This window comes from Tigriopus californicus, chromosome 11 (genome assembly GCF_007210705.1).
Source record: "Tigriopus californicus strain San Diego chromosome 11, Tcal_SD_v2.1, whole genome shotgun sequence".
NCBI lineage: Eukaryota > Metazoa > Arthropoda > Copepoda > Harpacticoida > Harpacticidae > Tigriopus > Tigriopus californicus.
In genome coordinates, this window is record NC_081450.1 from 1,217,107 (window position 1) to 1,230,826 (window position 13,720).

The following is a 13,720-nucleotide window of genomic DNA, read 5'->3' on the forward strand; positions in this document are numbered from 1 at the left end:
TGAAGGTGTGCTTAAGACTGTTAACAATATCACTTCTTTGGGATCACCAATCTTTGCAATCACTTTTCTTAGCTCGTGAAGGATCAGATTTGATGAAGACGCGCAAATTAGAAAATGGGCCTTTTTTGGAATGAAATGTCAAATCTCGTGCACGTTACCATTCTTTTTATCGTTCTGCTTGTATTTGGAACACTTATGCTTGAAACATTCTTGAATAGTGAGTGCGTTTAAAAAACTTTTTTTCTAGCATGGTTCCAAATTATTAGTCCATTATTAAACCCCTTCTGTTATCATCAATTCGATGTTTGAGTAGTTCACACAATAAACAATTCTCGTCATAATTAGTGTGATATCTACTTCTAGTCAGGTATTTTATCGTTCTCACCATTTAATTCAAATTTTCTGGAATCGATTTCTGCCTGCAAGTGCTCATCTGCTTGTATTCATGTGGAAAGGTGTAAGAAACAAATTCAGTATTTCAAGATACTCGACTTCACCCGCGAAACCTTTTGCAACATAATGACATAACGGTTTAGCTTGCTCAATTATTTACATAAACTACAAGATTCGAGTCTGATTAATAATGGTTGACAATAAGTATTAACCTAAGGTTCCAGTCAAGATGGAAGACGACTGTCGCAAGAATCTCCGTCGATTTGATTAAGCTATTGTATTAGGAAATGAGATGTGACAAGTGACCGCCCAAGAACGAATCAAAATGGAGGTTTCGTGACCATTTTTCTCAGAAGGTTGAGTTTGACATCAGCTTAAAGGTCCCTATTGTTTCTTAGCTCATCTCGCCTACTTTCTCTTGACCCCAAACTGGTGACCCTGACGTGATCATGTCAATCCAAGTCCCCACTGCCAATTGCAAGGGATATCCTCGCACGTCCTATCCATTCCTCTATCCGGAAGATGTCCCTGAGAAAAAAGTTCCTGTGTCTTGGGCATGGCCACAGTCCCTCCGAGGAACTGATGTTTATTTTCATCATCACCCCGAGCTACACCCGTCCAAATTCCTCACGGCATTGACTCCCAGCTCTAATCTCGGCCAGTTGCAGCCCATCATACCCCTTTTTACCCTGATCAACCGGAGTTGTGGTTCCGTTTGGTAAAGTGCGAATTAGACGCAGTGTCACCTCTGATGATAGACGGGCCCACTACGCTCTCTGGGCCCCGTCTAAGGAAGAAGCTCAGGTTGTAGCTGGCGCCCTGAACATTGCTCAACAAGGCCATTTGTTTGAGACGCTTGAATGAACCTTTACCACTCGTTTTGCCCGCCCCCTTGGTGGAAAAGCGGTTTGACACTATCTTGCGGTTGGTCAGTACTCACACAACCAAGGGGTCTGATTTCCCTTGCCTAATGGACGAATTTTGCCTTGCCGGCGACGGTCTCACGGTAAAACGATTAGTTCTTTCTGCATTTAGACGCTCAATCCCTGCCTGTGTTGCTTGCTTGATGCCGGAACCAAGTGAGGACACAAATCTGATGACTTACGCTCTAGAGGCTGAGTAACTGGGCTCCTACCCACCAGGTTCACTTGGTTTTGTCCACAAAGCCCCCCACTTTTCGACGGGGCCCAAACCACCCAGATAATCCATCTTCTTCTAGCATCAATAGCCGTGGCCTTTGCTCGCATCACGCCAACTTCCACACCAAGGCCACCAAATACCAGCCGGCTACAAATTTACGGCAAAAAGATAAATAGGCGGCTGCCGATTGCGGCCGCATGTAACTTCACTCCAAAACTCTTCAAACTTCCACCATGCAAACTTCTCTACCTGGCCGACGCAGCGAAGCATTGGCTTGTCAATTCCGTTTTTTCTTGTTCCTTGCTCCCATCCCTACCGGGCGGGCCCGTCTTCACACAATTACGAGCCGCCAACAACACATATATCCCTGTCTATGGGTCAAAGGCTGTCTACTTCATGTTGGGCCGGAACGCTTTTGCATGCACAGTCTACTTAGCAGATGTTGCTAACCCAATTCTTGGGGCAGACTTCTTACATTCATACCTCATACATACATTGCGGGAAAAGTACTCTGTCACCCTCAATTTGGCTTTGTAGCCCGTCTTTTCACCAGCCGCCTAAGCCTTGTTCATCAGGTGCACCCTTCTCCCCCTCGTCATTCACTAGGCTCTTGAAGAGGTACCCCTCCCTAGGCAGGACGGACTTTACAGTTGCCAGGCCCGCTCATGGCGTTAACCACCAGATAACAACTTCTGGAGCCCACACTCACGTCAAGCCCACGACCCCTTTCTCCCTCCAAGTTACAAGTCGCCAAAGAGAATGTCCTTGAGCTTGAGGAATCGGGAGTGGTCCAATCCTCATCCAGCCCATGGGCCAACCCCTTACACATGGTCCCAAAGAAGGACGGCTTGTAGCGACCTTGCGGTGATTATCGCCGTCTCAACAGCGTGACACTGCCTGCCTGACGCCTACCCTGTGCCTTGGATTGATGACGCTCTCACGAAACTACATGGTGCGGTGTCAGTGTTTTCTAAACTCGATCTTGTTAAAGGGTATTACCAAATCCCTGTCCACTTAAAGCCTACAAAGAGATAACATTTTTAAGAACGTAATAAATAGATGATAGAAGTAACCTTAGTTGCGTTTCGAACTAGAATTTTATTCAAATCCGGAGCAAACGGTAAGTTATCTCGTTTTCAAAATTTGCATTTGCATCAAATTTGACTGCAAATTGCTCCGGTTATATCTTAAAGCAATTGCCAAGAAATATAATACGCTTTTTCTATGCCTAAAATATAAATGGAAATAATTCACTTTTCTGAAGCAGGTAGAAAAACCCGAATATAGTTTGCAATATAACACAAAACTTACTTAATGTCAATATTTCACAATTGTGATGCCATACTTGTCAATCGCAACTTTAATCAAGCTTAATCTTGAATTTTGACAAAATTCTACTAACGTTGAATAAAAACATCGCTAGTACGTAGAAATTAATTATTGCAAAAAGTGACAATTTGGAAAATTAAACTGTCACAGGCATCGTTCAAATATTTTATTAACATGATAGGATAGTGTAGCTTTTGGCACTTAAGTAAATTGAAAGGCAGTTTTGCATGTTTTGTAAGTTTTAAGCAATATTTTTCGCTACTTATTGCTTTTAAAAAAACCTTAACCAAAATACAGAAATATTATTTCTTGCTGTGTCATTGAAAAAGACAATCATATTCCTTGGGAATAACTGGAAACATAATTAGGTCATTTTTCGATCTCTTAAGGCGTAAAACGCAACCTTTAAGTTGTAATAAGTTAGCATGTGCTTAATAGAAGTTTATGAAATTTTAGGGCAATACATAAATAACAGTACATTTAATACTGATTGATTACGTTTTAGACAATGATGCATTTTAATGTGCTTTAAGTGATTTAACACACTTATCTGAGCGACTTTTAATATTCGTCTCGAACGGCAACCCTTGATCTGAGAACGGGCCCCCAATCTCCAACAAATGGCGTACAGATTAAAAGACTTTATCATCATCATGTATCATGAACTCATGTTTAAAAAATGCATATCCAATGAGACTTGCTTCTCGCAATAAAGAGGTTTTTTTTAAACATGTGTATTTCACAAAAGCTTTTTTTTTACAGCTTGATAACTGGGATCTGGGTTGGCCATGGCAATCATACTTTCGAGCTGGGGGTCTACTTTTGGGTCCACCTTGGCAACACAAATAGAGTGCCGTGCTTTCCAAATTCTTCATAATTTTCCTCCTCGCCGGCAAATATTGGTGATTGCGGAAGGGCGTCAGCAATATGATTATTTTGGCCCTGGACCCATTTCATATAAGCTTAGTTGTTTGAACTAGCCTGGATTCTTGAGGGCTTGAAGGTGCCCCCAAAACGCACGTTAAACCTCTATGGTCACTAGAATTGACCATAAATCCTAGGTTGGGCCAAAGCACATGAATGCTTTTGAAGTATTTAAAGAATCCCACAACGTCCGAGTAATCAAATGTTAAAACCCATTATATTGAATAGTACTTATATGAGCGGGCAAGTCTAGGATTTGGAATGACGTGGTCGGGGCGTTTCCTTGGTTTGATTTCCTTGTTTCAGGTTGATATGGTGGACGGCCGGAGGCCCTTGAGGTTGGGGATTGTGTGAACATGACGTGGGGAACGGATAGCCCGGGCGGCTGCGGCCTGTTGTTTGATGGTCTTGGTGGGATGGGCTTGATGTGGTCCCTATGACGAGTGAGGACGTGCCCATCTACCTTGGACTTGGCTTCATACATGTGCTCCCAGAGTTTTCTGATGATCTTGAATGGGGTTGGAAGGAATAAAGGATGAAATTTGGAGGATTGAGTCTGATTTTTGATTAGAACCTGTTGTCCCAGGTCCAAGTTGACTCGAGGGCCTGGCTTCTTGGCGTTGGTTTGGCGCTTTTGCCATGCCCATTCTCTACTTCTAATATGACCCAGTTTGTTGGGCAGGCTTTTGTAGTGGCCGGCCATCAGTGTGCCCGGTGCTGCTCCTGTGGCTGGGTGGTGTGTGTCTCTATAGTCTTGTAAGACCTGTTGGAGGGCTTGGTTAACACCTACCTGTGTCTGATCGGACAGTTTTATGGCCTTGCCCACCAACCGCATGGTGCACTCGGCTGGATTACTGTTGGGATGGTGAGGGGAGAGAATGTGTGCTCAATTTTTGAGCCCTTCACAAACTTTTCAAATGGTTGGCTGGAGAATGTAGTGGCATTGTCAATTTGGATGACTGTTGGGTTGCCATGATTGAGGAACATTGCTTTGAGCGCGCCAATGGTGTGTCACGAGGCCGTTGACGGGACTGGAACGGCTACAGGGAACCGCGTCAAGCTGCACCTGGCCACGACGATGTATTGGCTGTCTGGGATTGGTCCAAAATATTTGACAGCCACTGTGTGCCAAGGTTTCGGTGGGGGGAAAACAGATATTTTTGGGGCCCTCGTTCTTTCAGGTACGTAAAGTTGGCATTGGCCACATTCCTCTACAAAAGCCTCCACGGCTCTATCCATTCCTGAGAACCACACTTCCGCTCTCAGCCTCCTCTTCATTGACGTGGATCCCAGATGGGCTTCCCCATGAGCGAGGGCGATGGCTTGTTTGTGGAGGGTTTCTGGTAGGATGACTCGTTGTTCACGGAGGATTGTACCGCATTTGGTCACGTTCAAGTCTTCAAAGATCTGCCCGTATTTGCTCGTTGGAGTGTTCTTGTTGGGTTTGTGAACCGATCTGATTTCTTGGCCCAACTGTCTTAGAGACAGGCACTTTCCGGTCTCCTGGACAATGATTGTTGGAGTGATGCGGGAGACGATATCCTCTACTCCCAGAAGAGAGTAGAAGAGCTTTTCCCCGTCGGCTGCTTCCTATTTATAGTGCGTGGGAGCTCGTGCCATGGGATTGGCTTTCTGGAACAATAGTCCGCCGGGTTATGATGAGATGATGAGAGCTCAACTTCATGGGCTCTGGTGAGGAGCTCCGTCACCAACCATTTGTTCTGGAGGGCGCTGGACCTGACCACTTGGGAATTTGTTCCTCTGATTGCTTGATGCCGGATTAGGTTGAGGCATTCCTGGCATGGGAGGCCGCTGCGCCTGGCCTGATCGGTCACTTTCTCAAGGAAGCTTGAGAATGGCTCCCCTGGCTTTTGGGATGAGCTCAGGAACGTATTCAGGACAAGGTATTCCGATTTGAGGTTGGAGAATTGTTCACGTAGGTAGTTTGCCACGCCCTGGTAGGTCACCGTTGGCGACCTGAGACCTGGGAAACGGGCCCGAACCGTCCTCTGGATGGCAGGGGCCAGGGTTAGGCAAAGCAGCCAAACACACTGTTGATTGGAATTGGCGTCGTCGATTGGCGGTGGTCCGTTGTGGCCGTAGAAGGCTTCTGAGTAGGCCTCAAAGGTGTCCGTCCATAGTTAGAAGTGTTCCAGACAATCATTGTCCGATACTTCTGAGTGGTCGAAGGTGGGTGGTTGCGGGGCTCCTCTGCTTGGTCCAGGGTTTCGGTTTGTGGTCGAGCTTCCTCGCTTGTGGAGGGACATGTTCGCAGAGTGGGTGGATCAGATCCTCGTCGCCATTAAAGAATTCCACAACATCCAAGTAATCAAGTGTTAAAACCTAATATATTGAAGAGCTGAACTCATTGGAGCCCAAATGGATGAAACATATTCAAGATGTGGCTGGACAATCAATTTGTACAGATTTAGCATTGTGTTCCTCTGGCCTTAACCCTGCGATATATCAAGCACACATTTGAAAAGCTTTACCCACCTTTATCTGGATATACTCTTCGAACTTTTCATTATTTTGGAGGACTACACCGTGGTCAGATAGAATTAACACTAAACGTGTAAACGGTAGTGTGAAGAGCTCGTTCAAAATTCCCACCCAAAAGCAACTCGTCCATTTACTACCCTTACTTGTTTACCATTGATGTTACTTGATTACTTACCAAAAAGATCTCTCAGTTGTCCAGAATAGCATGTGAATCCAGAAATAACTCGTCTTTGTAAAGCCGATGTATCAAGACTGTATTGAACGTAATTTCTGAGTTCAAGGCCACTGGAAAGACTGAGAGGAAGGTCCAGGAGAGGAAAATAATAGCGAAAACGCCAGAGCTTGTCGGGAGAATCAAGGCTAAATTGCAAAGAAATCCTGCCCGGTCCATGAGACAGTTGGCCAAGAAGGAGGCTGTCAGCAAGACCACGATGTGGACCTTAATCAGGATGGATTTGGGTTTGTTTCCTTACAAGAAGAGCCGTCGACAATTGCTTTCACAAACGTCTTGGACAAAATGTTTGCTCCGTGGGAAGAAAATCGTCAAGAGATTGAGAGTGAGCACGCGTCCTCCAATTCTGTAGACGGACGAAAAGCTATTTACCATCCAAGCTACACACAATCATCAGAATGACCGGGTTCAAGCCAATGAGAAGCAGGAAATCAAGTCTAACTTGACACGCAAATGGCATCAAATTCCCAAGGAAGAGGTGCGTGCTTTCACGGGTCAAGCTCTGCAAAGGTTTTGAGCTCTCGTGGCGGTCAAAGGCGGATATTTCGAAGAATGAGTCAATAGACGAAAGTACAATGTTTTGTGGCAAAAAAACAAACATCTTTTTTACATGAGAAATCTTACATGAATGCGATATTCCTTTATTACAGAGTCTTAAATGTACCTGACCAAGGTGTACACCTAAATCCTTCACGGACGAAACCTCCTTGATATTTTTACCTCCATTATCTACGAGGGAAGAAGGGATGTTCAAAGGTAGATTGTTCTTTTTTTTACCCCTACATGTGCCTTCTGTCCATGAGCCTTAAGATGTGCTTTAATGTACGGTGTAGGCAAGAAATAGCATAGCTCAGTTTCGTAGTTATAGAGCTGACCCTATTCCTAAACCTAATCCCACCCCACCCGCCTTCCTTAACCCATTTAGCTTCCTCCCTCCCCCTCCTCCTACCCCCCACCCTCTCTCCCAATTCCCTCCTCTTCCTTCAAATACCCAATCCACCCCTATTCCTATAAAAACTCTCCTCCCTAATATTCCTTGCCCCACCCCTATTCCCAAAATACGTTCCTATTCAAATGTAGCTGCCCAACCCATTCCTCAAACCCAACCATCCCCATTAGCTCATGCATTGCCTCCAGTAGAACGTAGCTTTGTTGATAAGAGGGATTTTTTACGGTTGGAGAGGATGGTCCAAGATCTTGTGAACTTGGTCCGTCAAAAGAGAGGCCCGTAAAGGGGCTATATTTGAACGTGCATTGTCTGATATTTAAAAAAGACAGCACAAAAGTTAAGATCTTAGAAGAACTAGCCGTTGAGAAAGATATTTCATTCATCTCTATAACAGACATCTGGCTTTGGCCAGGGGTCTTAGATGAAGAACTAACCTTAGTTGGTTTCAACTTAGTTCGTTGTGATAGGATACGCCCTGATAATCCCATATTCCCACATGGGGGTGTATGCCTATATGTTAGGGATGATTTGCACATTAGTCATGTACAAATGTCGAATGGATAAGTAGAGGTCCTAGTTTGTTATATTTGAGGGCTTGATCTGCCTATTGTAACAATGTACAGACCCCCTTCTTGTTCAGTAAGCTCTTTTATGCCAGCTCTTCAATTCACTGGAAATGAGTCGGATCTGGCACTTTGCTCGAGAGTTTTCATTGTAGGGGACTTTAATTTTCCGGCTAGCGTTGTGTAGTGGGAGGCTAGTCCCGATGGGTACATTCCCATTTCGGAATCGACATCTCCGCCGTTCGAAAAGCTGGAGGAGTTTGCGATCTTGCGCAATTTCTCCCAGAATGTTGGTGTAGCCACTAGAGAGAATAGCGTTCTCGTATTGAGAGCAGATTCAAGTCCTCGAGAATCCAGGCTAGTTCGAGCAATGAAGTCCACATCTCTTCTTTCTCGGGCTCCTTCATTGTTTAATTTGCCTCCCTCTAATATCCGTAGGGAATACGTAGGCTTTGTTGATCCGGTTGCATCTTTCAAGTCAGACTTGGACCAATTTTTAGATAGCATTCCAGATCAACCCCACATTCAAGGACTAGCTCGGTCTGCCAACTCAAATTCGTTGGTAGACCAAACATTATATAAAGATTGAGAGGTAATAAATAGATGAATTATAACCTTTCATTTTAATAGTACTGGGGATTACATTCCCTGTAGCGGTTAGAAAAGCCTGTGAAAAACCAAACAAAAAAAAATCTGCCCTGAGACTTGACAGCAGTGTTTGCCGCACTACCTTTTTCTTGAATTACCTTTGCAAATGTTCGGCAGGAGTGATGGTATCAAAAGAATTATCAAATATGAATGAAGGGTACCAGAAAGTTTGGAAAGTGAAGGCAATTAGCCAATTCCCAAGTAATGAGCTATCATTAATAATAAAAAGACCACTCAATATGATGTGAGAATAATTAGGATTTTATTTTGAGGCTGGCTAATGGTTTCCCAACATGTCATTACTTGTCGAATGTCATTGGAAAGCTAAAACAACTCAGGACAACGAGATCTCACTCGTATATAAGGTACCGTATATTCAAAATTGCTGGAGAGGAGAACTTAACTTTTTTCGCAATCTAATGATTTCTGACAGAAAGTTATTTTTGGCATTGCAACGATTATGCTGAAAAGTGGAAGCAATTTGAGCGCGATCCGAAGTTGAGTTCCAAAGCAACGTCATTCCAAAGATCAACGAAAATAATTGGTCAGTCTAAAGCATTATGATGATTCCAAAGAGTAAATAAATAGATAAATGAAGACATGAGTTTTGATATTGTTAGTTTTTTAGCTTCTGGTAACTTACATGGGATGGCATTTTTTTAGAATCCCTCGCAGAACTCGTTTACAAAAATCAATAAGTGCCTTTAGGCAAGGACTTTTTACCTTCTACCAGCTCGTGGAAGTTCTTGGCAGCTTGTCTCAAGTCTGCGTGATTGTCCTAATGAAATGAGGCAAGCAAGAAAAAAAAACGTTAGCCACCACACCCACATGAAAAACATGAGCAACCAAGTCCTTACATTGGACGAGCGTTTGGAATTTCCTCTTGTTGTTTTATCCTTGGAATACATGCTGGCCGCCTCAAGATTCTGGGCAATGTTTCCGTATGAAACAAAGGCCAAACGAATTGTTGAAGGTTTGAACGATTTCAGCCTCGGATCCATGGGGTCCACAATTTTGGCTTCAAAAATCATGGCATTGATGATCCACCTCATTATCGGCCTCGGAGAAATTTCACTTCAAGACAACAAAAGGATGAATGGTGATACAAGACCTTCAATGACGAGCATGAGATAAATACCTTATTCCCGTGGTTGATGGAAAAAGCGGAAGATTAGAACCTTCACCGTTGAACAAAGCCGTTTTGTTTGAAAGTCTTCTGGTATCAACGCCGTTCATTGGCCGCTTCATAATCAAGGGCCAAACATGGGTCACATATTCGTTGACCAAATGAATGAGCCACTCTGAGTGGATCACCAGAACACCAGGTCCGCCTGTGGTGCAATTTTGATGGGCAGACACCTTCACCATCCATTGTCGTCCAGTTTCCGGGGAATTTAGTAGTTCGAGATTTTCCCAATCGTACATGGACATTTGTGTCAACATTTGAGCACTTTGTCCTCCAGCATTGAGGAATAGAATGCCACATACAATATTTCGGATCTCAATTGGGTCCAAATCTTGCAGAGCGGATCTCATACCCCTAACAAGTTTCCGCTTGAGATCTTCGATGAATGAGCATTGCAGAAATCTTACAATCAATCTGAGGCAACCTATAGGCCGAGATGACAATGGGTTGACGATCCCTGGAGTTCCTTCTGAGCATTTGTCATTTCTTAAGGCCGGCGACAGATCTTCAATCCTACAGGACATACTGGAAATCAGACGAGAAATCGTCTGTTGTATAGGTTTTTGGGCTGGATCTTCCGTGTGATGTTCAACCTTCAGGAAGATCATCCACAGGTATTTGTCGAGGGCCTTCAAGCCGTTCAAAGCGGTGAGTTCGTTCACCGAATCGATCCATTGATTAACGTTAAGCGGCAAATGGTTCAGTTTCTCCAAGCTAGGGTTCAAAAAGAGCCCTTCCGCATTATATTTCGGACTGGATTCATAGCAAAAGAAGAAAAAGGACCTGGGAAATACATCAAAATAACGTTAATAATCCACATCTATGTGAAAGACATGAGTAGAATACTTCAAAGTTCTAGCATAAAGCCGTTTGGTGGATCTAGTTAAGTGGTGTTCTAATTCCATGAACCCTTTAAACTCATCCAGGACCAGGCCGATGGTTGTCGTGGGGGGTTTGGAGCTCTTTTTCTTGGATGGTCTAGGGACATTAATCCACATCTCATCCACCCGTTGCAACACAATGCGGGGGAGTCGGATATTCATGGTGCCAGCCATTTCACTCTCACTAACTCTGTTAGATCCAAACTTTAATTTCCACTTTTTAGGAGAAGAAACATAGACAGATGAGCAGGTTTGCCAGGTCTTGAAAAGGCTTGGAGGCCACATTTGACCTACCCAGCAGGTATTTGGAGGTCAGTAGCGGTGCTGTTGTTTTCAGTAATTGTAAAGTAGTTTTCGGGCATGGTGGCATTTATTCCGTTATTGTCAATAACAAATAAAATCCTTTTATTTGTGAGTGCCATTACGAGGCAATGCATATTTTTTTCGCTATGTTCAATCTTGTTGCATTATTTTGTAGTTTTCATCTTTTTGCATGCTTTGCCACTTGGTATTGAAAACTTTAGAAAGTATTGGGTGTTTTTTTTTTGAAACTACAGAAATGCGATGACGAGTAAGAGGCAATTTGTCCTCACAAACGCATTTGATAATTATTGCTTCTGAAAGAAGGATTTTTTTTCAAGAGGCTTGACTATTCTGCTTTTGATAGCAATAAAGCTATTCCTGATAGTTTTGCGTTTTGGAAAATACCGACATGCGTTTGGACAATTCTTTACAAACTTGGTGCGACTCTTTGAACCAGTGTGACCTGCTATTGACTTACTTGCTTGATTAATTTGAACTGTTGTGCTCAAATTGGCCATTTCCTTGCTTGTTTGCTCATTTGATTGAAATTGTAAGATATTTGCTTGTTTGCAAATATTTGATCCATGTTCAAATTAATTCAGTGTTGCTAAACAGTTCAACAGCAAACTAGCTATGCTGATATTTTATCCTTTTGTAGTCCTTAAGTCATTACAAACTATTTGCTTGCATTCAAAACAGAGGTTTTGAGTCTCAATGAACTTACGAAAACCGGGACAGAAGAGCCATTTTCAATCTCTGACTCTTTAAACAGAGTACAGGACATACTCTAATGGCAAGCCTTACTTTTGGGGTGACCAAGAACAAGACCCTAAAATATTCTTAGGTCTGTATTGCTTCATCTGATTGGTCAGTTCACATGAATTATTGTAGGAATCTTGCATATGTACTTGAAGGAGCAATTTAGAAAAGCGTGCAATCGAATATCCAGTTTCTGTCATATTTGTAATGACACATTTTCATCGATTTTATTGTGGCCACCTTTGGAACAACTTGAAACCCACGTTGTCAACAGGAAGAAAATTTACTGAAGAAAAATATTAGTTTTCACTTTTCTTCTTTCAATACTCTGCGACTTTTCGTTTGAATGGTGAGGAAAGGTGACTGACAATCTTTAAAGTAGAAGAAATTGATGCGTGAAATTGAAAAAACAATACTATGCCACAGGAAAAAGATCATAATGAGCATTTTCTGTCTTGTTTTAGCATCCGGTTTTATATTATCTTGTGATTCTTGTATATTGTACTTTGCTTTTTGAGGCAACTCTTACGTAGTATGATTGATGAATTTCAGACATCATTGATTTTCATCATATTCTTCAAAAAAGTACTTGCACTAGAGAGCACATAACCTCTTAACAAGCTTAATGCTCTTGGAGTGTCTAGGAGATGAAATTGAGCATGAAATTAATTTGAATCAGTTTTTAAGCTACTGCATGGTCCTTTGTGACAACTTGTTTTCTAGTCCCAAAATAATCAGATAGCTCAGTTTGTCAGTCAAACAAAACCTCTAGAGTTTTAACTCTTTCTTTGACTTCCATTTCCGATTTGCATGTTTTTTATTTGTTATTTGAAGTCATTTGCTTGTCTCTATTGGGTTTAAAATCTTTGCGATTTGGTTTTCCTTGTTTGGTCCCATCAATAATAATATGTAATAGGAAGATAAACGTCTCTCGGAACCTGCATTTTTTTGGCCGGGTCGCAAATTTCATCTTCAATTTCATCTGTATAACTTGTGAGAAATTGCGAAAAATCTCCCTCTTTAGCTGTAACTAAAGAATATGGTCGATATTGATATTAATATCACTGTGAAATGTAAATATGCCAACTTTAGTTGGTTTCAACTTAGTTCGTTGTGATAGGGTACGTCCTGATAATCCCACATTCCCACATGTGGGTGTGTGCCTATATGTTAGAAATGATATGCAAATAAATCGTGTACAAATGTCGAATGGAGAAGTAGAGGTCTTGGTTTGTCATCTTCAAGGTCTTGATCTGTCTATCGTAACAATGTATAGACCCCCTTCTTGTTCAGTAAGCTCTTTTATGTCAGCTCTCCAATTTACTGGAAATGAGTTGGATCAGGCAGTTTGCTCGAAGGTTTTCTTTGTAGGGGACTTTAATTTTCCGGCTAGCGATGTAGAGTGGGAGGTTAGTCCAGATGGGTATATTCCCATTTCGAAATCGACGTCTCAGTCGATTGAAAAGCTGGAGGAGTTTGCGATCTTGCACAATTTCTCTCAGCACGTTGGTGAAGCCACCAGACCAAATAACGTTCTGGACTTGATCTTTTCCAATGACCTTGATCTGATCCGGTATGTCCATGTGACACCTAGTATTCTGTCAGATCATCATGTTCTTGAGAAAGGGTCGACCATACCTCAAAAGCCGGCGTGCTCTAGAGTAAAACCGGCCAAAAAGGTCGGTCTGGCTAAGTTCAAGTTCAAAGATGAACATTGGCCGTTGATTATAGAAAGATTAGATAGAGGACCTGGAGCTGGTTTCAATTCGGAAACAGGAATTGTCCATAGATGCAGCCATTGATCCATTATTTTCAGTTTTTAAGGAAGTTTGCTCCAGTCTGGCAATCTCTGAATGTGTTCCGAAAGGTGGTACACGGACAAAAATTCCAAAATATAGGCAGACTTTGTTC

General features: G+C 42.6%; 1 protein-coding gene across 2 annotated transcripts; it reads right to left on the reverse strand.

Annotated features, from left to right (window-relative positions):
- Positions 1–8,803: 8,803 nt before the first annotated feature.
- LOC131890142 (uncharacterized) lies at positions 8,804–11,234 on the reverse strand. Of its 2 annotated transcripts, XM_059239432.1 has the most exons (5): positions 10,713–11,234; positions 9,819–10,649; positions 9,538–9,754; positions 9,324–9,458; positions 8,804–9,230 (listed from the first exon to the last, which is right to left on the reverse strand). In XM_059239432.1, the coding sequence occupies exons 1-4, from the start codon at positions 11,030–11,032 to the stop codon at positions 9,372–9,374; spliced, it is 1,455 nt and encodes a 484-aa protein (XP_059095415.1). In that variant the 5' UTR covers positions 11,033–11,234; the 3' UTR covers positions 8,804–9,230; positions 9,324–9,371. The 2 variants fall into 2 exon arrangements, with proteins under 2 accessions (XP_059095415.1, XP_059095414.1); XM_059239431.1 differs by lacking the exon at positions 8,804–9,230 and having other exon boundaries at positions 9,270–9,458.
- Positions 11,235–13,720: the final 2,486 nt, after the last annotated feature.

Bases quoted from the DNA above. Each gene is read 5' to 3' on its own strand.
- LOC131890142 (XM_059239432.1), bottom strand. From the start codon at position 11,032: ATGTGGCCTCCAAGCCTTTTCAAGACCTGGCAAACCTGCTCATCTGTC. The intron at 10,650-10,712 runs GTATTCTACTCA...TGTATTTCCCAG, and splicing joins CTTTATGCTAGAACTTTGAA to GTCCTTTTTCTTCTTTTGCT. The intron at 9,459-9,537 runs GTAAGGACTTGG...TCATTTCATTAG, and splicing joins ATTCCAAACGCTCGTCCAAT to GACAATCACGCAGACTTGAG.